Below are 27326 nucleotides of genomic sequence, written 5' to 3'. Positions count from 1 at the left end.
GAGTATCAGCTGCGTTTGTGTCTTTAAATTTTATTAACATCTCAGAATGACTTTTATTGATGTGAGGGAGCGTCGTCATCTACAATTTCGATCAGCGTTTAGTCACCCTCGTAGGGGCGTGTTCATTATGGTCATTTTTCGCCGTAGCTTCAATAAGTTGTGAAGTCAAAAATAATTTCGTCCTAGAAAACACTATTGACTAATTTATTCGTCTTTACTCTCATTGATAATGTATGTTTAGAATGATAATGCAGTTTTTACTTCAGAACTTAGAAAATACTCCTTAAATTGGTCTGGGTAATTTTTAAGTCGATACAATTTAGATTATAAATTTATTGAATGAATGATAACAAACTATATTACCGTATTGATGGTGAAATATAGTAATGTTTAATAATGGTCTATCGAAATATGGTTCAATGATGCTTTATACTTATTAATATCACGATCGTGTTGTAGGGGAGATTACTTACCCTGCGCAGTATTACTGTGAGTATTTTCATGAGCATTACTGTGCTTTTTCCGTGGGTCTCTTGACGTGAAGACGTGATAACTTTGTACACTTAAATAACAGTGCGTCAATGTTATTCGTGCCGTGCATTAACCTGGCGTTGATTAATTATAGTTACACGTTTGATTTGTGATGTATCATATATACAGTGCCTCATGAATTTTTCACATGTAATTTATTGATCAGTGGTGCGGAATAATTTTTCATGAAATAAATGTGTACATAACGCATACACCTGGTCACTTCTTAATTGTTCGTGATTCAAGGAATTGAGGCTTCTTCATTTCGTTTAATTGTGCCTAATTTCCTAGTAATAACAAGTCCGTCAACTCATAATCGATTTATTTTTCTCAGTAGAATACAATTTTCTCATTACAATTATAATTTGATTGGACCTCCAGTTCAAATGCTACAAGTAGAAAAATTGCCAATACGTCGACACTTAACTTTTTCACTGCATTCATTCACAAATTCGTTTATGAGTATTTATAATAAATCTCATAATCATTTATACAAAATACAATAGGTGCCGCAAGGCGTTTGGTCGTTTAATCTCGTTTCACTCTAATGCATTCAAAGTCGTAAATGTTCTATCTTTATTTCCATGTACTTGGATCGTGATCACGGGTTTCTCAATTGACATGTTTAACTTTTTACATGTTTTGCATGTAAGGATTTGACATGGTAAACTTTTTACCTAAAATGAACGATTGTTCAGGTTCTTTTTATACGAGTTTATTTTTCTAGATATTAGGAAGTACCGTAGGTAGTATATATTTACGTCGGTGTAAATATTTTTCTTCTGCAGTGACTTGATTTGACAATGTTTTTACGTAAAACTTCTCTTATAAAGATATTTGTGCTTATTTACGTTTATAATACCCTAAAGATCAGTGTGTCGTTACTGTGATTTTAAAAATTAGTTTGGCTTTATAAAAAGCTTTTATATCGATCTTATAGATGTGCTGGATCCGGCATTTTCCTGTATGTATATTATCGTCGATTGAGATCGAGACTTTCCATGTCGCTCCTTATACTCTTCATGTTGATGATTTTCCTCCAACGTAATTATGCAACGCTTTACAACTTATATATTTAAATTCTGTACATAAATTTCTGACTAAAATTATTTCTCATTATTTTCATGGATACTATCAGAACTGTTTCCTAATCTTTCTTTTAAGTTATTCTGCAACAGTCCAAATTTTCTTTGCTACCGGTACGTGTCGTTTATTTTGGTTTGCACATTTCGGCAAAATATAAATTGTTCATGTGCCTTGAATGAATTTTCTATGCAATGAATATTTCGATTTATTACTCAAAATGTCGAATTTTGAACGTCATTTTAGTTTTTGTCATTTTTGTAAAAATGTTATTTTATGTCACGCCATTCGAATAGTAATTGATCAAAAATTTAAAGTATATGAATCTAATATTTTGAAACTCATACTCATTATAGTATTATAAAAATCGTATCATATAATAGATTTAATAAAAATAAAATAAGATATCATAGTCCAATATTTTGGTTTACAGGCGTAATAGAGAGCGGCTTCAGGCGCGGGGCAGAGCGCTGGGCGGGCGAGGACTGGGGCGGCCGTCCCATCGCCGTCACATACGACGCCTCCGCCAGGATACTTGCAGTCTCCACCAGGGGGCCTGATAAAGTCTACTTCCTCGCACCTAGTGAGTACATTATTGAAAGACATGTTTCTTAGAGGGACATTTTCAAATATTGTTCCCGCTACCCATATAAAAATATGTAGAACTTATAGATCAAAATGCGCCCTACAAATTCATTTCCAAATACCTGATTACAATTTAGGAAATCGCTATCTGCCTCAAAAAGAGTTTACAAAAAGGTTTCCTAATAAAAAAGTTTACAAAAAGGTTTCCTGATCTATCTCACAAAATCATTGCGTGTGCAGACCGGTTCCTGGGCGACCAGAGGTTCTCGTACAACCAGTACCTGAAGTTCCAGCTGCGCATTGCTGGCACGCAGGCTCAGGCCAGCACTGAAGACATCATCCTGGAGGGAGCTGGACTCGTGGTCTCAGCCCCCATCTTTGCCCAGAACAACCCGCTGCCCAATGAACAGGTTTGAATCGAAGGTCTCAGTAATGTATGTTCTGTTATTTCTACAAGCGTCTCAGGTGCATGAACCTCATGACGCACAAGTAATACGAGTAATAAATTTGTCGAATTCGCACGTAATAACACCGATTGCCGCAGGCTTAATCCAATTTGTTTTTAACCGTAGTCTGCGGGTTCATTAATCATTTTCAATATAATTCCAATATATATAATATAAATATATAATATAATATACAATATTTTGGTCTGTTGAAGAGAATTACCGGCAGTAGATGAAGACTTCAATTACAAGGCAATGCATGCGTGAGCATTACATTTCTTGTATCTTGAAAATTGTTTACCTCCAGAAAATTTTACTTGGTCAGCAGCAAACAAGCTGAATTCCTTGCATTTTACTAATTCCTCATTTTGACTTAAATCTTAACGCATTACGAGACGCCCATTCAATTAATGCGTCATGGCCGTTTTTATCGCAGCACCAAACGATTTCACAATTGCTTATAATCCAAAAAGTTACTTTTTATGTTATGCATTTGAGTGTTTGCATATTTCCAGATTACAAAAGCTTACTTCTGTTTACAATTGCTGTGTATCCATTTGACCGTCTTGCGTTGTTTCAGTTGCAAGAATATTCGTTCAGGCTTCATGAAGACCAAAAGTTTGGCTGGTCACCGCGCCTGAGCTCTCGGGACTTCATGGCGTTACTCTCCAACTTGACGGCGCTGAAAATCAGAGCAACATACTATTATGAAGGTAATTAATACGAATATGGTTCTTAACCGCGGCTACTATACTAATATGAAAGTAATATACACGGATTTAGTTCTTAACCGCGGTTACTCTACTAATATGAAGGTAATTTACACGGATATGGTTCTTAACCACTGCTGCTCGACCAATCTGAAGTCAATTCACACGCTTATGGTTCTTGAAATCGCGGTGTCTGTACTACTATGAATGTAACTTACACAGTAATGGTTCTAATTTGAAAGCGGCTGTTGCTACACTGCTATGAAGATGATAAGTATGGCCATATTACTACTGTTCAGGAATTGAAAGCAAATGGTACCACATTAAGTGGAATCAAAGGTAAGTGCGATCGATGTCTGGTTGGGGAACGACATCCGTCATAATGTTGCTACTGAAGGAACCGTCAGTCAAAACTGGCCATATAAAAGTAAGGAATGAACACAACGTGCAAAATTGTTAAAAAGTACTCGATATAAGAAGCTGTCTTTTGCATGTTCTTTATATAACTAGTGTCTTAGCCTGGTCATTTGAAGATTTGTTCTCATGTAGACTTGTCCTCCTGGCTTCTTAAACTTTTTCGATTTTTCTCTGGGAAAATATATGCTCTTAGTGATTCTCCCTTACATGATTTATTCTCGTTGTCAAGTATAGCTTTGCATGATTATTTATGTTCATGGTTATTTGCCATGTAGACAACTTTCTTATAGGATTTTTTCATTTGGAATTATTACCTATTCGTCTCTCTGAATTTTCTTCTCGATATTTCACTTTCCTGACAATTTATATACTAGATGATTTGTCTCTTTGAAGTAAATGTTTATCACGAAGTAAACAACTCCATAAGATTTTCATGTTCGAAAGATCCATAACATAAATATTTTTTTTGCCAGAAATTAAGTCTAAAAGATGATTTGTCGGCGCCCGCAGGTCGCGGTTACTTGGACGACGTGCGGCTTGAAACGGCCCGGCCCGGTCAGTTCGGGTTGCCAGCGAGCTGGGTGGAGATGTGCACGTGCCCGCTAGGATACGTGGGCCAGTACTGCGAGTCCTGCGCTCCGGGCTTCAGGCATGATCCTCCCAACGGCGGACCCTTCGCATCCTGTACGCCCTGCAACTGCAACAATCATGCGGATGTTTGCGACTCTGAGACTGGTAATATATTCATCAATTAGTTTTTAGTGAAGTTTTGGTGCAGTATTTACTCTTTTTAGCACATTTTCTCATTTATGAAAAAAATGAACTATTGTGCTCGCCATATCCGTCTGTCCGTCTGTCTGTCCGTCCGTGACTTCACGTTTTCGTCAACAAAAAATGTGCTCTCTGTCACTCACTGCAGCGAGTACTGACTTATGTTTTTTATATTATGCAGAAATTAAATAATCGTCGAATATAGAATTATTACAACTGCTACTATACGTATTTTTTAATCAACTGTATCTTGTGTTCCCGTGTTATTCGTATGATTTGTTTTCCACTTTTTATATGTAAAATTGTTACATTCCCTCATAAATAAGATAGTTTTTCCACGTTTCTAACATCATTTATTCGCTGATTGTGTCGCCAGGCCAGTGCATCTGCAAGCACAACACGGCAGGCAGTCAGTGCGAGCGCTGCGCCAAGGGCTTCTACGGCAACGCCCTCAGAGGGCAGCCTGACGACTGTACGCCCTGCGACTGTCCTGACGGCGGCGCCTGCATCAAGCTTCCTGATGAGACTGTCGTGTGTCTCGAGTGTCCTCAGGGATATGCGGGTGAGTGTCTCGAGTGTCCTCAGGGATATGCGGGTGAGTGTCTCGAGTGTCCTCGGGGATATGCGGGTGAGTGTCTCGAGTGTCTGTCTCGAGTGTCCTCAGGGATATGCTGGTGAGTGTCTCGAGTGTCCTCAGGGATATGCGGGTGAGTGTCTCGAGTGTCCTCGGGTAAACGCTGGTCATGCAGTGTCATGAGTGTCCTTAGGGATACGCTGGTCAGAGTCTCGAGTGTCCACATGGAAAACGCTGGTAAGTGTCTTGAGTGCCAGGAATACGTGTTGGGTGTCCACTCTGATAAGTGTTGTGTGTCCGTATTGTGTTTATTGGTATTAAAATTATTTCGCAGTTAATGATATCAGTGTATTAATTCTCAAGACTAACTAAAAATTAAATTCTTAATGATGGAGAAAAAATTGTTGTAATATACGCTATGTAGTTTCAGCAGCAAGCTGACGGGCCAGATGACTGTCTATTCCGTTCTATAACTATAAATAATATGGCTCTTTGTTCAGGGGATTGTTCAGAATGAAAACTCATTGTGGATTGTAACGGTTTCTGAAAACAAAGAATGAACAATTTGAACACGTATTGAGGTCATTTGAGATTATAAACAATATAGAGAAAATAACCAAGGCTAACAAGCAATAAAAGGATCATAACATAAGTAAATGATAACATACCAAATTGCTGAACAATCTCGGTCAAGTTTAGTTCAAAATGAATTTTGTCTGAGCTCATTAACTCTGGTCCTACCTGAAAAATCCCAACCTTATGCATACAGGAGAAGTATGTTCTGTAAAATTCTTTACAATAACCGTATGCCTATTATTCCGCAGGTCCTCGGTGCGACATTTGCACGGACGGTTACTTCGGCGACCCTCAGGGACGCGTCACCCTCACGCCGAAGCCGTGCGAGAAGTGCGACTGTAACGGCAACATCGACCCCAACGCCGTTGCGAACTGTAACCGCACCACGGGCCACTGCCTCAAGTGCATCTACAACACCGGCGGCGCCTTCTGCGACGAATGCCTGCCCGGTGACTGCTCAATTTCTGATTGCAATTAATCTTATAAGCTTTTTTAATGTCCATTGGCATCAGAATCCGATTCTGGGTTTGTGGCATTTAACTTTGTTCAGCAGAAATCTTCAAAATTGGATAATTTTAAAGTTATTAATCATCATCTTGTTTCTTGTCCGTTTTGTGGTTCTATTAATTTTTTAATTACATATATTAGAATTGGCAGCGAGTGATTCTCTGCTCTGCATTTGTTTATTTCACTGATCTATTTATTTTCTAACGAAGCTCGATTATGTCATGGTTTTGAGTGAGTACCATTTATCGAACATTTTACATAGCGACTTGAAACTTTGCTTCTATTTTAGACTAATTTTTAATTACCTTGCAATAGCGTGGATTTTCCGATCAAGTTACAGTTTTTTTCCATTTATCACTAATTTTGAATTTTGATCATTTGGTCACATGTGATTTCTGCTGTTACATTTTTTGAACAAAGTTCATATATGTATTTGCAAGAAATAAAATTTGTCTCTACGCTGACGACATCTGATAGTTTTGCATCGAACAATCACCCGTTATTTGTTTTTACGGTTAAATTATTGAAGTTTTTTATAAGAATTTTACTCCTGGCAGGTTTTTACGGAGAGCCGCTGGTGCAAGGCGACTGTAAACCCTGCCGCTGCAATCACTACGGTGAGTTGCAATAATGAGATCAGCTCAGGCTGATATACAACTCCGAAATGATTGTGTCTAGTAAGTGATATCTGCGAGTGATCGTCATGAAAATTGTATCGACAATATTGTATTCGATACAATTCCATTACCTCATTTTCATCAGTTACCTGAAAAATGCTCACCGATATATGTACATATTACAGTAGCCATAGTGACATAAGGATACTCGTTTTACGGGATATCTATCTTCAGTTGGTCTACGAAGAGCATAACCTAGGATCTCTGTCCATGTTGACGCACAGGGACGGTGCCGGAGACATACGGACCACCCGTGTGCAACCAAGTGTCGGGGCAGTGCCGCTGTAAGGAGCATGTCACTGGACGTAGCTGTGACTCTTGCCAGCCTGGCTTCTGGAACCATCGCAGTGGGAATGTTAGTTTACTTGCTTCCTTTCCATTAATTATACATATATCATTAATTTTAACTATAATTATCAATTTCTTATAAATTGCGGTAAGATCTCTTTCAAGTTCTCCCTTTTTCTTAGCCGTTAGCATCAACAATATCCTTTTAAGAAAGTCTTCATTATGTGTGAATCAAGTTTACAAAATGGGTGAAAATTAACTGGAAAGTCAGTAAAAATTCGTTAATTGGATATTACAAAGATTCTTTTAAATATTGTCTCATTATCTATTTAGTTTCTCCTAAAATGTGCTTAAAATGCCTCAAAAATCCATTGTGCTATTCTAAAAATCAAGTTGATCTTGCCTGAAACATAGCTATCTCTCATGAGCAGGGTTGCGAGGAGTGTGGGTGCGACCCAATAGGGTCACTTAACGGCACCTGCGACCCGTTCACGGGTCAGTGCTTCTGTCGTGAGGGCGTCACAAGTCAGAAGTGCGACGTGTGCGAGCCTCAGCACTTCGGCTTCTCCCTGCAAGGCTGCCAGCCCTGCGACTGCGACCCCATAGGTTCTGTGTCCCTGCAGTGCGACGCGACCGGCCAGTGTCAGGTGAGATCGTCTTGATTATTTTAGTTGTTATTTACCTGGTAGTTTATCTCCGTCAAGACGTTAGCTATGGAGTGTTCGGTTGTCTCTTAGTCATGAATTGCCATAATTATTGTTCGGGATTACCGAGAGAGCATTTATGTTTTTTATAAATTTTTTGGGTTTCCGTCTTCAAAAAAAAAAAAAAAAAAAAAAAAAAAAAAAATTGGAACCAGGACAGAATTAGTGGTTAGAAATGTGCCTTATGAAAAGTCGCAATTTAGTTGGTAAATACTTATAAATTCTGGCTTGTCTTCTGAAAAAGAAAAATCACTCTCTTGAAAACCACTTCAACTAAACGAAGAAATATTTCGAGATGAAAGTATTCGCCAAAAATTCAAAGAACGTTGCCTACCGTAGTTCAAACAATAATGGATATGTTTTAGATACCGTAGACAACCTTTTCATTCATATGTTCTTATACAGAAATATTGTCGTAAATGTGGCTGTAAAATATGCAACGTTACCGTGAACTGAATGGTTCGTAAAAAAATCCGTCTTATAAAAAATTGCTTCTGTCCGCGCAACAGCCCAACAAATTTGATTTCTTCATTCATAATGTGATTCACTCAAGAGCCTTACGCGATGAGTTCCTGACAATGACGAACGTGTCTTTATTGCAGTGCAAAGAGAACGTGGAAGGCCGACGCTGCGACAGATGTCGGGAGAACACCTACGACAAGCAGGCCGGATGTCGAGGTCAGGACCTATTGTTACTGTAAAGCTCAAACTTCTTTCTATTTGTAGAGTGTTAGAATAAATAGAACTCTACTATCATCACGGCTGAATTTTGCATCATTACTTTCCAGTCAAGTCAAAAAATTATGAAGGTACCGGAATTCCAGAGACGAATTTGTAAGAAATCGCTTCTTTTGGTTTTGATTTTAGTCATCGTGAGACCATCGATTGCTTTGTATTTTTTGTTAACTTTTGCATTTTGTTTTAGTTGTTTCTTCTTGCAGATTTAGGAATAATTTGTTTTTCTCTTACATAGTTTTTTGGCCTCTGTGTGATTGTTTTCGTATGCAAATTATTATTTTAATCAATGAAGTCATTCCACCCATCTCTGTTGTTATTTTATTTGATCGTTCAATAATCCTCATCTCAATTTCCGTTCTAAGATTCTTGACTGCAAAGCAAGACTGGTTTCCAAAGAAATAATTTTGGTCAAATTTTATGTGGCGTGCAGACTGTCCTCCGTGCTACACGCTCGTGCTGGACGCCGTGAGCATCCACCGTGAGCGCCTTGCTGAGCTGGAGCGCCTGCTGGCGGACATCGTGAGCAACCCGACGGTGCTCAACGACCAGGACTTCGAGCGCGCCCTCGCCCTCGTCATGACGAGCGTGCAGGACCTGTGGGACGACGCCAGCCGCGCCGCTGATCTTGGAGGTCGACTATTAACTTTAGTTAAGGGAAAAAATTAACCTTAAAACTTGAGGACTTTTAACTTCAGTTTAAGAAAAAAAGTAAATTAAGCTTAGCTGTTACAACACGGTAATTGAGGTCTGGTTGTTGCGATGTTGATGGTATTTAGCCAACGGCTTATCATACATTGAGAGCTTCAAGTGCGCAGCTGTTGCAACAAGTTTTTTAGCATAGTTTTTCTGGCGGTGCAGATGTCAAGCCTTGAAGAATATCTAGCAACGTCAGTTGCGAAGCTGTTTTTGCTTCATGGTTTCGTAATAGTCAGGAATCAAAAGCTAAATCTATATGAGCAGCAGTGAAGCTTGGTTCATCGTTACTTGCTTGAATTAACTTTAAACTTTCAAGTACATTAAAAAATTTCAATTCCTTTCGATATTTGTTACCTGCGTTTTTGTTATTTGCTGATTCTTCCTGATCAGTCTGAGGTTGCAGTGGTAATCTTCGAATCTGAGATGATAAATTTGCTTCATTCTGATGCAGGAGGCCAGACGGTGGAGCGAACCCTGGACGAGCTGCATGAACGCATAGAGAAGGTGCAAGGGCTGGTGGAGGGCGTGAAGGATGCCCTGCGTCAGGGTGGAGGTCTGGCCGAAGTGGGCCGCTCCAACATCACCGCTGCTGAGACCATCATCGAGCAAGCCAGGGGGATGCTCAGGGTATGCTCTATATTTTCAGTAATTTAAAATCTTGAATTCCGCTTCGTAGTTATCCTCGCTCGTGTGTTTCATCCTTGGACACATGGTCAATTGATGCGGAGGAAAATTCAAATATGATATTCGCTATTACGGTAAATCAAAGCTACGGCTTGACATTTTTAAATATTCTTTGGTATTATAAATTTGAGACGTAATTTATGCCTGTTTACGATAAGATTCTGTTTGAAGTCTGTTTTTACAACACTTCTCTTTAACTTCACTTCTTGTTTGTCTGTCTGTCTGTCTGTCTGTCTGCTATAAATCTTGTAATCAAAATTTAATACACTTCTACTTATCCTATCGATCTGAAATTTTGCCCACTTGTGTAAAGTTGGAGACAATGCATGAATCAAGTGTCAAAATAAATGATTTTAGAAATAATTTTTTTTTTCAATATTAAAAAAATTGAAAAAATGATTTTGTCAGCTACAAAATCTTATAACTGATATTTGACACACTTTTACCTGTCTAATTGATCTGAAATTTTGCACACTGGTGTGAAATCAGAGGCAATGCACGAATCAATTACCAGAATAAATAATTTTGAAAAAATTATATAGATATTCAGTATATATATTTAAAAAATTGAAAAGGTAATTTTTTTAATTTTCGAAAATTAGATGAGGTACTACATCTGTAAGATTGGAGATACTGGATTCTTCGGAAGTGTTGTCTTTAAAAAGTAGTTTTTAAACGTATATTATTTCCTCTAGATATTTTGATTGCTTAAGTATTACTTAGTGGCACATAAAATCACTACTTGATCAATAAAGTTTCATTACTGAGCTTATTCAACTTTTCATGTTACCTCTCAAGATGACTCGTTGGGAAATTTCCTTCGGCCTCACTACTCTGTTGAAACTAAAGAACTACCCTTTGAGAACTCCCCAGTGATTACCTACAACTTGTGCGGTGTTTTAAACCTAACGGGAAAGGCGTTGTTGCGTTCACTCAACGGCTCCTCCAATTTCAACTTATCACCCTGACCGTTCCTCTTGTTCCGTGCCCACAGGTCGCCGCTATAATATATTGTGTCTCTGCTTCCATGTATTCAATTTACCGACTCAGATTTAGCTCTGGCCTCATGCACTGCCCCAGTACTACTTCGTACGTCAAACGTTTCACTAGCTTACTTCTGGATCTGTTTAGACTCTATGACAAAATCCACTAGAAAATAACTGGCTACTGAACGCTCGATGACCAATCATTTATGCAGTGATTTATCGTGTGTAGCAATAATTTTTGTAGTGATTTACGTGTGTAGCAATAATTTGTGTAGTGATTTACGTGTGTAGCAATAATGTGTGTAGCGATGTATCCTGTGTAGTGATTTATCCTGTGTAGTAATAATTTGTTTAGTGATTTATCGTCTGTATCAATAATTTGTGCAGCGATTTCTAAAAATGTAGGCCGACTGAAGCGACGATTCCAATTATATTTGCTCCTCCCCCCCACAGGACGCCGAGACGTACCTGCAGATCGACGGCAACGAGGCCCTGAACAAAGCCATGGCGCGCTCGACGGAGTTCGGACAGCAGTCCGCACGCATGTCACAGATCGCCAGGAACGCTCGGCAAAAAGCTGATGCGTGGGTTCATAGCTTGAATAACTGAGACATATTTTATTACCTTCACATTACGTTCGCATAAATGTTGTAACGGAAATATATGAAAACGAAACATTAGTGGCAGCAATCACCATATTGTACTTGTCTGCAACATTAATGTGTTGCATCATGATTTGAATGTCTACAAAATTAATGTGCTGCACCATGATGTATATGTCTGTAACATTAATGTGTTGCATCGCGACGTACGTGTCTACAAAATTAATGTGTTGCACCATGATGTGCATGTGTACAATACTAATGTGCTGCACCATGATGTATGTATCTAACACCAAAATGTTGCAGACAAGAGGAGCAGGCGACGCACATCGAGGAGGTTGCGTACGAGGCGCGCAACACCTCCCATGATGCCGTCGTGCTCGCACGCAAGGCCCTCGATGATCAGGCCAACATGTCCGCCATCATCAGGGTATGACATTATAATAAATAATATCATCAATAATTGTTAGATTAATCTTTCTCGCTGGCTTTGAAATTCATTGAACTATTATCACTTATAATTGTTAGCGTAATTGATCAGAATTCAATTGTTCTAAAAATTATTCTCATTGTTCTCATATATCAAAGTAACGCATATTTTTTTCGAAATCATCATTACAAGCTCTCATTAAGTTTCAGTCAATTTTTCCATCTATTTTTATGAATTGTTATTTTTTTAACGTACAGGGAACACATTAAAAGATTCACATACACAACCTCAAGCTTCACTACTTATTTCTCTTCATTTTTGTTCAGAACCTGAATGACGACATGGACGACCTGGAGGGCTTGCACAACAGCACCATGGCCCGGGCCCGCTCCTCCCTGGCCCGGGCGCTTGTCGTCTACGCTGAGGCCCTGTCCCTCAGCACCCAAGCCTCGGGGATCCCCCTCCCCAACATCGACGTGCCACAGCTGAGGCAGAAAGCTCAGGATATCAAGGAAACTGCCATCAGGATCAAAGCAGAGCTCGACGCTCTGACCAAAGAAAAGGGAAATTTATTGGTCGAAATCGGAGTGGAAATCGAAAGAGCAAAGGACCTTTTGGAAAGAGGTATCCTGCAGCAACAAGTCACAGCCGAGCTTCTTGCTGAGGTGTTCGGCAACAAGCAGAAGGCGGAAGAGGCTGTAAAGAAGGCAGACAAGACACTCGAGGAGGCGCAGAACACGCTCATGATACTGGAAGGTTCGTACACAGTGACGTCTCTCGCTTTTAAAATGTACTAAAATGCATACTATTGTGATAATTTTACCTTATTTCACTAGTGACCGATTCATCTTCCTTATTTTGTTACGCGTTGATATATATGGTAGCGTAGAACTCTGGAATAGTAACATGACGTAAGATTTGCCATTTCTATTGGATATTGGAGTACTTTTATGAAATACGACGAGAAAATTATCGGCTATTCTTTATTAAATTATTGCATCTTCACGTCAATCGCTAAGCAACGTGAGCTTGAGCTCGTACCACTTTGATTTTTTCCGTCATTACTTCGCATTTCTTTATGTTGATCTCGATTTTTCTCCGTAATAAATTTTCGTTTTACAATTGATGTTGATGACAGGCGCTGATATAAAGTATGTATTTGATTATTTGTGCAATAATTGCGCAGAGTTTGACAAGCAAGTGCAGAGCAGCAAGGTTGCTGCTGACGAAGCGCTGAGTCGCATCGCTGAGATCGAGCGGCTCATCGATACTGCGGAGTCGCAGACCGAAGAGGCAGCGAACGCTCTCACGGGCGCCGAGGTGGACGCCCGGCGCGCTAAGGACATCGCGAAGCAGGCGCAGGAGACTGCTGAAGAGGCCAGCAAGGAGGCCGGAGAGGTATTGAACGATTGACGTTTTAAATTAACGTCGATGAGAAATTATAGTCGCTGGCTGGTTGCTCGGCTTGGGAAAATTAATTGATTAAAAAAAAGCTCATTTACAGTTGCCTGGGGCTAGAATTATAGCTTATTAGTTTTATGCGAACGGTTTTGTAATTTTTGTAGCAGTTTTTCTTCCGGAAAAGATATTTTTGTTTACTTCTCTCGTTATTTGGACTCAAGAATGGCAGTATAATGTATTTGGGGCAAGTGGTTGTCGCAAGCTCACGGTTTTCTTTCTTAATTTTCGGTCCCGTCTATGCAAATACGATTGCAAACCACATTCCGTGGAAAGGAATGAAAAGCGTATCTATTATTGATCATTTGTGAACTTGACTAAACGCTACATTCGTTATTAAAATTTATCTCCTCAAATGAGATGCTGAATCTTCCAACCATCACAAACAACCGAGGTTTACCTTGGTAACTGAGCCAAGTTGAGGCATGGGGTGTGGGAGGTTTGGGAGGTCGTGTTATAAATCTAAACCTAATCAATAATCAATAGCATTCTAGTAATGCTCCCTTTCTTCGGCGCAATTATAATTTGCCGATTTTAGTATACTATTCCAATGCGGTTTCGATTCAAAGGATGATCGTGCAAATATTTCCATTTTAAAATTTTTGCAATTTGAATTATATTGATCACCCTGATATATCACTTTAAAATTTGCTCTTGTTATCATTACCAAACATGATTCATTTTTACACACCAATTTTGAATTCATCTCCCTATGATTATGTATGTAAAAAGGTTAAAGCAATATCTTTTCAGGTTCACTATCTAGTAGAAATATTGTAGGTATATTTTTTTGCCTCCGATCACCTATATCAGTTTTTGACGGTGCAAATTTCATTAAAATCCAAATCTACCTTGAAATAGGTAATATTGCGAATTTAATTTTCATTTTAATGCCGCATCTGAAGGTTCGGACTCGGTCGGACTCGACGAGGCTGGAGGCGAGCGAGCTGAAGCTGCAGGCGGAGAGCCTCAGCGACGCCGTCAAAGGCGCCGATGCGAGGCTCAAGAAACACGAGGACCAGGCCAAGGAGGACAGCGTCCTTGTCTTGAGGGTGAGGCGCACTAAAGTTCTTTGCAAAATCATCGCAGAAATAAGTACTCGCTGCTTTTATTACATTTATTTTTATGAGTTATAGCTCCATGCTCCCGTATTCTATAAAATTTCTTATTATGTTTTTTTTTTAATTTTTTTTCACGTGTTATGAATTGACTCATACAATATCAGAAATCAATCAGAGCAGATTTACACCATATGTTATTTAGGTATCTATTGATAGAAAATATTTTCTAGGTTAGAAGGGCTCTTGTAAACTATAAATTTTCCTAATATCTAACAATTATTTTTTTCACTTGGTCTAAATTAACTTAGATGAAATGTAGGAGATATAAATCCTTAATCATTCAGGCATCTTTTAATAGAAAACATTCTAATTTTCTTGTTTACTGGCGAAGGCGCAAGAACAGGCGACGACAGCAAGGAGTCGTGCTCTGGCTGCCAGTCAAAAGATCCAGGAGGCGCAGCACATGGTGGTTGAGATCATGCAGCTACTGGACCAAGTCTCAGATCTGGACCCAGAAGTTCTGGATGCTCTGGAACGTCGTCTGGAGGCCGCGACCAACACCTACAAGATGAGTGGCATCGAGTCAAGCGTCGCCGAACTTTCCGCCGCACGCACATGGCAGCAGAAACAAATTTCCAATTACATGGAGGAGATCAGACTCCTGCAGCTCGAAGTTAGGAATATCTATGAGATCAAGATATCCTTGCCAGATGGCTGTTACCGGCAGACTAAGCTAGAGCCTTAATATATAGCAAACTAATCCTTTGCATGCCTCGTGCGTAGAACTTAATGAGTGTCACATCGTCGTTTGTTTGTGAGCGAGAGTAAATCTTAAAACGCTTTGTACCTAATACCCTGATAATAGTCAAGTTGTAGTTTTTCTTTGAAGAACTTATTAGGATCAGTTTTTCATTTAGGGTATCTGATCTGGCATTTCTGAAACGGATGAACTCCTGTTTCGTGGTACGTTTTGAAGTCTGTTCACTATGTTCATGACAAGTATTCAGCGAGATCCGTTTGGTTCAGAAAGTACCTGATTTTATTTGAGATATAATTCAGGTGTTCCAACTCAATTCACCATTGAATTCATAACGTTCACGTTGTACGAAAAATTATTCGCCATCGATATCCTATTATTCGGTCTCTCAAGCAGTCGCTTTCGATACTGCCTATTTTTTATTCTTGGAATGTTTAAACATGATTTTTTCAATAATTATTCATAATGATTAATTAATCCCAAAAAGCACTTATTTTTTGCAATCAAATAATCATATTAAGAATTTGTTGTCTCGACGAAAATCAGTCTCTTAACGATTTCTTCATACAGATTTTTTCGCGGTTGCCGCTTTAATTATTCAGTGTCAAAAAACAGAGACATTCTTCTACTTTTTAAAAGGTTGACGTTTTTTTAAACGACTAAAAATAAGAAGTTTATTTGCAGAGACTGTTCAAGTATTGTCCTACTAACCGGAAATAATATTCGATGTGTCTTAAGAAATTAGTTTTAATATAAAGTTAATTAAATTCTTTACTTCGAGCTCTTGACGTGACTAACCCCTGTGTCGTGGTTGGAATGGCTTTTACCAATGTAAATCATGACAGTTGATGTAAATTACATGATATCAAGACTGAAATGTAATCTGTTTAAAGCTTTCACTTTCATATAATGTTTTGTTTTTTATTTTTCAATCTCTGTCATTTGTGTCATTTGTGACAGCTCAAAATGTAAAATTAAAAATATTTTGCCTCCTGGATCCATTAAAAGTGTACTTTCCAAAAAAACTTTTTCGAATTCTTAGTTGTAATTTATTTGACCAGCAATTTGTACGGAAATTGTATTTTATTTATTTTATTTGATAAAAATTTAGTTTGATGATTGTATAAAGTTCGGTTTGAGTTTAGCGGCAGGCCTTAAATAAATAGCAACGCTCAGCTTCTTGTCAAAAGCATGTGCTGACATTGTATTTCCTTGCTTGCGTTCAGCCAATTAACTTACACCAAAGAATGTAACATTTAATGCTCATCCTTGTGAAATGCGTAACCACTTCCTTCCGTGCCTTTAGTAAACACCGCGTGAACAGAGACCGACTCTCATTGATTCCTTTTTTCTGAATCAACAAATTTATTCATACGAGAAAATATTTCACCCAAAACTTGACCTTTCTCAATATGTACTTCTGGATTATCTTGGGCGATCTCCTGTTGCTTCCTTGCTCAAGGTTGAATTTTTAAAATATGATTCGGTTATATGATACATGACACAGCAAGTTTGTTGGGTTAATGTTTGTCTCGATTTAAACCGGAATTTCTCGAGTGATTTTCCTTTTTCTAAATTTCCATGTGTTAATTAACCCCTAGATGGCACAATATAATCCAGCTTGCCCATTTTATTTCCAAAACTTAGGAAATCGCGCAATACATTGAGCATGGCATCTAGCCTGTTATCGTTTCTGGGCAGTGATATTATTGGGCTGAAATATCGAACGCATTCGATGAAATTAATTAAATAAATTATTCCATATGTAAAATCCAATTTACATAAACGTTCAACGGAGACTAAACTTGAAAGTTCTATATTTTTATACGAACCTGAAGTGCATTGCTCACAACTTCCATGGTTGAACTATATATACATGTATATACTACACTAGTTACTATGTATATATATATACTTTACTAATTACTATATTACCACGTTTTTCTTAGCTCGCTTTCGTGTCTGTGATGATCAAATCTTGCAATCGATATTTCACCAACTTTCTCATTAGCTAGCGCTCTGAAACTTTTAGGGAAGCTCAGCTCCCGATAACAATACAATAATCAATAATTTGTTGCACGTTTCCAGGCGTATAAACTCTAAAGGAACTCACAAGCAGGGGTTGGAACCTTTAATGCACGTCATCCTCGAGAGGATATTCGTGTTTAGACTGCGTATATCGATGATACGCTTCGTATCATCGATACGTACATCAAGTCAAGTAAATTGGCTCGCAACAACGTGTTTCGTGTGTAGCAACGGACTAAAAATGAGAAAATAAAATACTTAAAAAACTAAAAAGTAGAAAATAAAATGTATAAAAAAAATTTTTAAAGACCACGTTTTTCATGTGGACTCAAAAGTAGAAAATAATTTTTCGGCAGCTACTGATCTCTGTTTGCTTTCATTCTCTTGGTCTTTTGTATTTCAGTTAAAATATTTTACATCTAAAACGAAAAACGTGGGGCGCATCTTCATTTAGGCATGCCTTAATTTCAATTTTGAATTCAACCACTATTTCTAATTATATCAGCAATACACTTATCAAATGTTCAATGAACCATCATATTCATCATATCAAGTAATCACCAAACAATTAAATACATATGCGCCCCACGTTTTTCGTTTTAGATGTTGTAAAATATTTTAACTGAAATACAAAAGACCAAGAGAATGAAAGCAAACAGAGATCAGTAGCTGCCGAAAAATTATTTTCTACTTTTGAGTCCACATGAAAAACGTGGTCTTTAAAAATTTTTTTTATACATTTTATATATACTATATATACTAGTGTAGTTATACATGGTTGAACTATATATACTCATGGCATGATATATACTAGTTCAACCATGCACAACTTCTGTCTGAATTGACTATGCGGCACTTCGTTGTAATCCGCTGAATCCTTTATCTTGAAACTACGAGTACACGAAGTTCACATGAAATCGCTATTCGGTCTGCTCACTCTGCTGCTCAGTTGCCTGCAGTACGGCGTTGTGTGTGGTGGTGCGCCGCTCCTAAAATCGCTTCCTCTGACAGGTCACTAGACGCATGCTGGGATATTGTTCAAGATGCTACCGATGAAGGGACACTAGTAGATTAGTGGCCGCATGGTGTTTAAAGTAATCTTGGACATTACATGGTAGTTACATATGATGTTCTAGAAATAATATAAATAGGGAAGTTTTCTTTATTCATATTGCTCCTTACTTAAACAGTTAAACGCAATAATGGTTCTAATGAGTGCGAATTGTTTTTTTAATATCCAATGATTTTACTTTAGATTAATTAGCACACTGCTAAATTCAACTGCAAATTTTCACATGAGTTATAAATTTAAGTCTAGGGAGTGAGCACCGAGAATGAAAACTGGCGTAGCACAATTTTTTTGGAGTTGGATTATTTTTGAGTAGCCAGTGCAGTGGTCACTGACGAAAGACACATCGCGCATCGCTGCGCTTGGACCTTATTGCCACTTTGCATTTTCAGCACCACTTCCTCTTGAAGCAAAATTCAACGGTAAAAATAAAGCAGCAAAGTCACTTAGATGGAAGACTGAGCATTTTTAAAATGTAAACTCTTTTGAATCTATACTTTTGACACAAATGTCCATTATACTTCATAAACTCCACGAAAAACAAGTATTGCAGTCCGGCGACGGCGAGTTAGACCTCCACGCCCGCCAAGATCCTTATTAATGTTGGGCATCAAGGGTTGCAGTGACCTTAGAACACGGATCGATCTAAGGAAGCTTTAAAACCGGTACCTAGCCTGGCACGTAAGTTCGTTCTAGACATAAGGACCGTACCATGACAATAACAAAGACATCAGCGTGATCATAAATCACAAGCGCGACAATTATTATCTGGCAAAAAATATTCATTGTGGCTTCTTTGGTTCCTAAACGGCAGATATTTTGCCATCTCCGATTCCCCTATCTTTCACTATTGGGTAGTTCGTATAGCGACCGTGGGTGCCATTTTTTGTCAGTGGAGTATTATAATTTGTGCAAGAATAAAGCATGTCTGTATTGCGTGCCGTACTGAAGTAATCTCATAATTATAGACGGACTATCCAAGGTTTCATTTCATAGGACTCATGTTGGTAATGTAAGGCCATAGCTCAGCCCTTACAAGCGTACAGTTTAAGGTATGAAAGTTATTGCTGAAACAGCTGGAAATTGCCAACCACTTTTTTGTGAGAGATTTGAATGAGTGGATCGAGATTTTTTTATGAACCTGTTTTAACAACAAAGTGGAGGAATTAGGCCTCAAATTTTATTGAATGAGTTAGAGAACAAAGTGTACTGAAAATAAACTATATAAAAGTACAGTCTGCTGCTATTCACTCCTTTAAGACGTTCACTGTAAGCAGGTGAGTGGGAATTAGGTACAGTCGCACCAGACGAGTATGTTTTTAAAATACTTCATCTTTAACTATCTTCAAAGTTACATTAATTTATTCGACGTTTTTGATAATTTGGAACCGTTTTTTACATCTGGAAATGTGTTTTATATTTTCCATTAAATTCCAATTGAGTTTTAATATTTTTTGTTTAAATTGTTAACACGTAGCATTTTGTTATTTATTTGGGTGTGCGTGTTATTTTGAGTCTTGAAAATGGCCAAGGATACTTAGGGATGATGCAGAAGCTGATTTAATTAGTTATAATTTAAAAGTTTCATGTGCTTTATGACTGAAAATTCATTGAGTTTACTTGAAAAAAAAAACGGAAAGATATATTGTATGTGTATCCAAGTGTCCATTCTGATTTCGACTGGTTGTAGTTGTAGCTCTCGCTCACCACTGGCTTGAAATAATCTACGTTTTATTTTTGAATGAAACTCTGATAAATACTCATTATTCAATTATCTTTTTTCAGTTTGGTTTGCTTTCCTTTCAAGTTTACCACAACATGTTTTGCTTATTCATTGAAACAATTTATCCGCATATTGACTTGCTAATGCGAGCTCTTGCTTTCCTTTAAATTTTCTTTAAACATAAAATCATACTAGTATTAATGTCCTGCATTATGCTCCTCAGATCGCTTAACTTGTGCTTTTTATTCTGAATTCATCAGAAATATTTCGATGCTGCTTTACAATCTATTAGCTGTTGAATTTTCGCCAATATGGAATAAAATTAAGGAACCCTTTGCCTGCGTATATAACTGAACTAATTAAAAAAAAATATAACAAACAGATAGGAAGAGTGCTAAAAAGAAGCACAATTTTCTGTCAATTCTGCTGTGGGTTTTCGGGGAATTCTAGGAAAAGTCAAGTGTCAAGCATAAATATTAATAATTTGAATACACACACTACGTACGTTGGATGCACATGGTTAATGACGCTAAAGTCTGTGCAGATGATAAATTCGGTTTACTGCTTCATCGAAATTTCCTCATCTTGGGCCAAGACGTGGTCATTGTCCGCGCAGAAACAGACACAATGGCCTCACATGAGCGGCAATGCGTCCGGTTCTCGAATAACAGCTCCACATCAATAATTCATAGAGCTTCTCCGTTCGTTACCTTCTCGGTGCACTCGCCGACTGGGCCGATGCTCTCGTTCTATATGACCGCAACGCTGAAGCATGCACTGGAGATACCTGCAGCTATCAAAACTAAATGTATGCCATTTTGGTCTCCAGATGGTCTTCTAGGTTTTATGTTTTACGCGTGCTCACATGTCGAGCAGCTCTGCACCATTGTCTTGATGTTACCAGAGCCAGGATGATGTCACTGCGGCAATACCAAAATTTCGATTCCATAGCGCAATAATTTGGAGGCGTAAATAAATTATGCACAGTAATTAGACTGGTCTTGAGCGAGCTATTGTTTAGCTGCTTCAACTCCTAGGAATTAAAAAAAAAGCTGGATTTGAAAAACTGTAAGCTTCACTGGGATTTGAAAAACTGTAAGCTTCACTGCTCGACACGAGATTGAAGGTCAATCTCTTTTTAACGGAAAAAACTAATTTTTTATCGCTTCAAATTGAAAACTTTTTGGAGCATTAAAATATTCCCAAAATTTGCTGCCGGGTTTGAATCCATGATGGTTCCTCCTTCGTTTGTTTTTTTTCTGTTTGCTTCTTCTTTTTCCTCGCTTTCGAATCCATTCATCAGTTATTAACTTGGATATAGTGCCGAGCATTCCGGATCCATCCATTATATTATTTATCTGTCAATATAGTCCCAGCAATCTGGATCTTTTCCTCAGTTTTCACGTCTATAAAGGCTCAGAAATTGGGGTTATTTCACCAGTTATTTACGTCGATATAGGCCCAGAAATCTTGCTCTTTTATCAGTTTTTACGTCAACATAGGCCCAGCTATCTGCATCCTTTCATCAGTCATTTACGTCGATATTAGCTCAGCTATATGGATCCTCCCATCAGTTATTCACGTCGATATAGGCCCAGCAAGCTGGATTTTTTCATCCTTTTTACGTCAATATAGGCTCAGCAATTTGGATCCTTTCATTAGCTATATACGTTGATATATGCCTAGCAATCTGGATCCTTTCACCAGGCCCAGCAATTCGTGTCGATAATTAAGGAAAGAAGACTTGTCTGTGCAGTGAATTAGGGTCAATTAGTAGCCTGAATGGCATCAAAGACGAAGCCTCATACTTAGTTATTATAGGCTCGTTGAAACTGTAAAACCATTGATGCGCAATTTTTATTTCAAGCATATTTTTTTGTATTCAAGCGCGTTGGGCTCAATTCTGAAAGAGAATTCATCACTGACTGCTGCACATTATTTTCAACTAACTTTTTGAGCCTGGCATTTTTTGTTTGGCGAAAAAATAAAAAGATAATAAAAAAAACAACAGATACATGAAATCATTTGTAATAGCACCGCTACTATCGTATATTATGATCAGTTCTTTTTGTGTTCTCGTGCCATCAGACAGATTTGGCGTTCGCTATCTTCAGCTTCAAGCTGACTATAGACGTGCGTCACTGTTTTGTGACCTATACTGAATCTGGCTGCTATTCATGACGTTGTTAGCTTGCTCGGTGAAGCGACTGCTCATCGTCTGCAGTCAGCTGCTGTGGCCCTTGCTCCATCCATCCGTGAGGGAGTAAATTTACTCGTAGTGCCATCCCCCACGCATCGCATGTGCCGGCCGAAATAGGCGTCCTGCTACCGCCTAACGAGCAGTGCGCGACAACGGTGTGTTCGTCATCATTGGCAATACGGCGTTGCTACGGCGGCAAACATTTGCACTGAACTCTACGTCTGGGAATGCTGAAGTTAAGCATCGGCCTGCGTCGACCCGTAGGCCTTTAAACATGCTTAGCGTTCGTGTTGAACGCGACTGCGTGCAGCCGTGTCGCCGGTCATCGTTCAGCTGTCTCAACATCCCTTCGCTGAGTAACAAGGTTGGCGAGTTTCTTCACATCTGCCGTTCACGCTTACTAGATGTCACCTTCCTGACTGAGATGTGGCACGACGCTGTTTCTGTTTGCATAGCGCATCTTCGCCGTGGTTACAAATTACGACGGAGTAGCTACCGTTGCCAGCAGGAACGTGCACCTTACCATTCTTGTCATCGGCGCCCTATCAACACCTTTGAGCTGCTATATGTTATATAATATATGTGCTAGAGCCGCCTGCGCCTCGTCTACGGGCGTTGCTGGCACCATCTATCGTCCCGGATCGATGGCAATGTCGCATGATTTTTTCGATGAATTGAGCGATGTCTTCACCAGAGTTACGACTTTCCCTGATCTTGCCCTTACTACTGGCGATATAAACGTTCAACTGAATCGCTTCGACGACCCAGCAGCGCGTTAGATGAACGCCCTGCTGTCCACCTACGGCATGGTTTGTAACGTGACCTTGCCGACTCACCACAAGGGTGGACGGCTGGACGTTGTTAGCACGCATGTCAGCATACATGCTGACATTTAAATTCAGCCAGTCGACATCATCGAGATCACAATATCCGACCATGACTTCTCCAATGGACGGTGCCATGTGTGCGCCCGGTGCCAGCGTACAAAACCGTTACCTGTGGTCCGTGGCTCGTTCTCGACGGCTGTCTTACGCGAAAAACTGCAGTCGGCACGACTATGCCTATGTCAGTCAACGATCTAGCGCAACTCTAAAATACCGAGCTTATCTGTGCACTCGACCTCATTCCTGCACGCACAGTTCGGGTACCTCAACGAGACTCCGACTCATGGTTCGAAGATGATTGGCGGGTCTCGAAGCGTGGGGTTCGACTACTCCAGCGGGCTGTCCATCGGGCGAACAGACGCGGCAATCCTGCTGTTGCAACTCCACCTGGCGAGATGCGCGGCGCAATTATGTCGACCTTCTTCAATGTAAAAGTGAGTCATTTTGGCACCGGAGAGTCGACGCCCAGCGCAGCGACGACCCTCGAGCGCTGTGGCGTTCGCTGGATAAACTTATGGGAAGAGGTCATACAAATGCTTCGGGTGACGTAAGCCTGGAGTAATTCCATGCGGTTTTTGAAAACAAAAGTTTTGCTGTACGAACGTTGTCAGCCGATGCTCCGTCGGCAAGATTGGTGCCGTGCCCGTTCGATTGCGTACTCCAAGAATTCACTTGCGTCACATCTGACGATGTCATCGGCGCGGTGCGCACGCTGCCTAAACAAGCAGTGTGCCAGCGATCCGCTGCCGACGTCATTACTTAAGGGGAATGTTTTAACCCTAGCACCTTCTCTGGTCGAAATTTCCAACCGTTGCCTCACTGTCGGTGTTGTTCCAGAGAACTTCAAATCAGCTCACATTACGTCTCTATTAAAAAACAGATATTGACTCTTATGATTCCAAATCATATCGACCCATCTTCAACCTGTAGATTTTATCGAAGCTCCCCAACGCGTTTTAGCTCAACAACTGAATAACCATCTCCAGCAGACCAGCCTCATGCCTCGCCTCTAGTCTGCACACAGTTATCTCCACTAGACGGAACCCGCGGTGCTGAAGGTGCTTTCAGATATTCTGCGAGCAGTAGACTGCGGCGATATTGCGGCACTGGCTTTACTCGACCTGTCGGCCGCATTTGACTCGGTCGACCACACCACTTTGTTGCGTCGACTGACGTATCATTCGTCCTACGCGGCACAGTGCTGCGTGGTTCGCGTCGTATCTCAGCAATAGATTCCAATGCTTTCGACGCAGGAATTCTACTTCTAAGCCTACGTTGGTCACTATTGCGGCGTACCACAGGGATCAGTCCTCTGCCCGATTCTTTTTATGTTATACACTGTCGACGTATTGCACATAATTGATTCACATTGTTTGAATGCGCATATGTTCGCGGACGACACCCAAATTTATGGCTACTGTGCACCGGCTGACGCTGCAGCGTTGCAAGACCGGATGTCTGTCTGCATGGACGTCGTCTCAGACTGGATGCGGTCCAACCAGTTCCAGCTCCATGCATTAACAACCGACTTTATTTGGTTTTTGACTGCTCAGCGAGCTTCGCCAGCATCAGCTTCCGGTCAACCCTGTTCGCGTGGCAACGCGTTCGTCATACCTGCGTCAGCCTCGGCATTCTGCTGGGCTTGGAACTTTCTATGAACAATCACATTGCCAAAGCCACCACCGCTTGTTTTGGCACTCTGCGACGAATACGTAACGTCTGCGGGTGTCTCTCGAGGTCGGACCTCGAGGCCCTCGTGGTGGCGCTGGTTTTGACCAGGCTGGACTTAGGTAATGTCACACTTTATGGACTACCGACCACTGCACTTAATAAACTGTAATCAGTATTGAATTGAACGCTGCTGCGAACGCTTGTATTGAACGCTGCTGCACGACTCGTGTGCAATAAGCGAAAATTCGACCACGTGCCGCTGAAATTGAGCGATCTTCGCTGACTGCGCATGCTGCAGCGCACGCAGTTCAAAGTCGCTGTTATGACGTTCCTATGCCTTCATGGTCTAGCGCCTTCTTATCTCACGGAAACCCTCAGGGGGGCTTCTGACGCGTGTCTGTGCTCGTCAGAAGTCCTATAGGATTTCGCGCTCCTAGGGGGGATTGTTCCTGAACTCTCCATCGCTGAGTTTGCGGTGTCTGTTTGCAGGTCTCAGTTGTGGGGTTAAGCTATTGTGTAGGTAGGATTCCTTACATTTCTCTTCTCTGTCTCTCTCGTGCGGGCGGCTGACTTCCCGTGTAAGCGACCTTCATTTCTGTCGCTTTTCACCTGTCCCGCCTTGTCACTTCGTCTCTTTGAGATGCTAACGCCGCTTCTTTCGAGCCAGCTTCAGCGGGCTGGACATCTGAGACCTCCCGCCCCATGTGGGTGATGATTAATTTGAGACTCTGAATAATTGAGACCTTCCGTTTCGCTGGCGATATCAACTTTTTACCTCCGGTGTGAAATAGCTTGATAGCTGAAGCGCTAGTAAACCATTCTACTACTTACTTACTTATCCCAATGAATGACGGCAGCCCCTGTCAGATCTGCTTTTTAGAAGACGACTGCGTTCGTCATCAACAGCTGACTTCGTGACCTCGTCGTTCCATCTACACGTCTATCTGGCGTCGGCGACCGAGCGTTCCCGGTCGCCGCCGCCAGAACCTGGAAAAGTCTGCCGGCTTCCGCAACACCGGCTTTCTTGATGCGGTGTTACGTCGACGTGTAAAGACAGAACTATTACGTAGAGCCTATGAATCAAGTGCTTACTCCTTTTTATCCGTCTTCATTATTTTTCGTGCCTATTTATTTTTTGCGTACTAGTAAACTTATGTGTAACGTGCCCTCCAAGTTCGAATAAGTGGTATATTGAACGAATCCATTAAGAATAATTCACTATATTATGCACTCGTTGGGATAGTTTATTTAGTCTAAGAAAGAACAGTTCTGACATTTAAGCCGTTCAATTCGAAGTTTTGTTGTTATGGTAAAATTCCACAATTAAAAATGCAAGGCTAAGAGAGAGCGTGACCTAAATAATACACCGTGTTTCGATAATACCGCTCTTCAGGACGTTTATACTCGTATACATGTTTATAATAGAGGTTAACTGCAGTGGTGTGTTTCAGGCCTTGACACGCTTGAGGTCTGTACGTGCGGTACAAGTGTTCATTTTTGAAGACCTAATCGGCTTTCAAATAGCCTGAAGGAAAGTCGAGAGCCTTCAACTGGAAGGAATGATGCGTAGTTTATATTCAGCTTAATATAAATATAAATCATGGTTAAGATGAGTTTTCATATGATTTGTGTACTTTCCTGAATTAATTATTTCACGTTAATATCTTTTATTATTTTTCTTAATGGTGGACGTTTTATCTCAATTTCAATAGTGCTCCTTCCAAAATCATAATTAACTAGGTGTGTGGTTAAATAAATTCCAATACAGGTTCAGTGTCACGATTGTATCACGGTCCACTTTTTTCGGAACCATACTTTATTCGGTCTGTATTAGGTCGCATAAATTTCATTGCAGGTTTGGTGACCCGATTCAGTGATACCCGGTTTCATTTTCTGATTTTTTGCCCTGTGAGTTTTTCCTTTGTGGCGCTGGCGTCAGGCGGCACTGCGTGATGTCGTCACCGGTCCGGCAAATTGGCGAGGCGCGCCATCTCTCGCTCACCAATCAAATTAATGGCCGCGTTCCGGCCCTATCGAGACGTCTCGCCCACCAATCTCGTCCGGACTTTTCGAGTAATCGTGCGGAAAGCTACCGGGTTTTTATTCAAAAAATTTGAACGATTTATGCTCCTAGGGGCAGTAACTTTTCCTAATTGAATTGCTGTCCTGTCACCGCCGCCTACGCATTTTCCTTTTACTCAGCAAGTTGAGTATCTCAGCCGTGCCCGACAAGTTTTTGTTGTTTTCATTCAGAATGAAGGTCAATATTCAAGTTTCGATTTTATATCCATACATATGTATATGTGTCAAAGTTTGGTTATGTGTGGGTTTGTTTGAAGACTGGCACCACAAACGTATAATATATATATGTTTGCATATATATTTTGGCGCGTATATCCACAATTATACTTATCGTATCTTGATATCTAATGTGTGTGATTGAAGTGACCTATAAAATAGATAAGTTTTA

General features: G+C 40.1%; 1 protein-coding gene across 2 annotated transcripts in view; it reads left to right on the top strand.

Moving 5' to 3' along the window:
• The window catches only part of LOC108672258 (laminin subunit gamma-1), a 32198-nt gene extending 15876 nt beyond the window's left edge, over positions 1-16322 (top strand). For both annotated transcript variants that reach the window (XM_018159900.2, XM_018159901.1), the window contains 18 exons: positions 2048-2197; positions 2440-2609; positions 3226-3358; positions 4283-4507; positions 4920-5105; positions 5942-6142; positions 6758-6817; positions 7102-7232; positions 7597-7812; positions 8472-8547; positions 9038-9238; positions 9755-9930; positions 11427-11557; positions 11882-12005; positions 12332-12761; positions 13192-13403; positions 14369-14515; positions 14916-16322. In XM_018159900.2, the coding sequence (XP_018015389.1) occupies positions 2048-2197; positions 2440-2609; positions 3226-3358; positions 4283-4507; positions 4920-5105; positions 5942-6142; positions 6758-6817; positions 7102-7232; positions 7597-7812; positions 8472-8547; positions 9038-9238; positions 9755-9930; positions 11427-11557; positions 11882-12005; positions 12332-12761; positions 13192-13403; positions 14369-14515; positions 14916-15269 (3323 nt within the window). In that variant the 3' untranslated portion in view covers positions 15270-16322. The remainder of the gene's footprint in view (positions 1-2047; positions 2198-2439; positions 2610-3225; positions 3359-4282; positions 4508-4919; positions 5106-5941; positions 6143-6757; positions 6818-7101; positions 7233-7596; positions 7813-8471; positions 8548-9037; positions 9239-9754; positions 9931-11426; positions 11558-11881; positions 12006-12331; positions 12762-13191; positions 13404-14368; positions 14516-14915) is intronic.
• Positions 16323-27326: the final 11004 nt, after the last annotated feature.

Source organism: Hyalella azteca, unplaced genomic scaffold (assembly GCF_000764305.2).
Source record: "Hyalella azteca isolate HAZT.00-mixed unplaced genomic scaffold, Hazt_2.0.2 contig1749, whole genome shotgun sequence".
Classification (NCBI taxonomy): domain Eukaryota; kingdom Metazoa; phylum Arthropoda; class Malacostraca; order Amphipoda; family Hyalellidae; genus Hyalella; species Hyalella azteca.
This window is presented reverse-complemented; position numbering and strand designations above follow the sequence as displayed.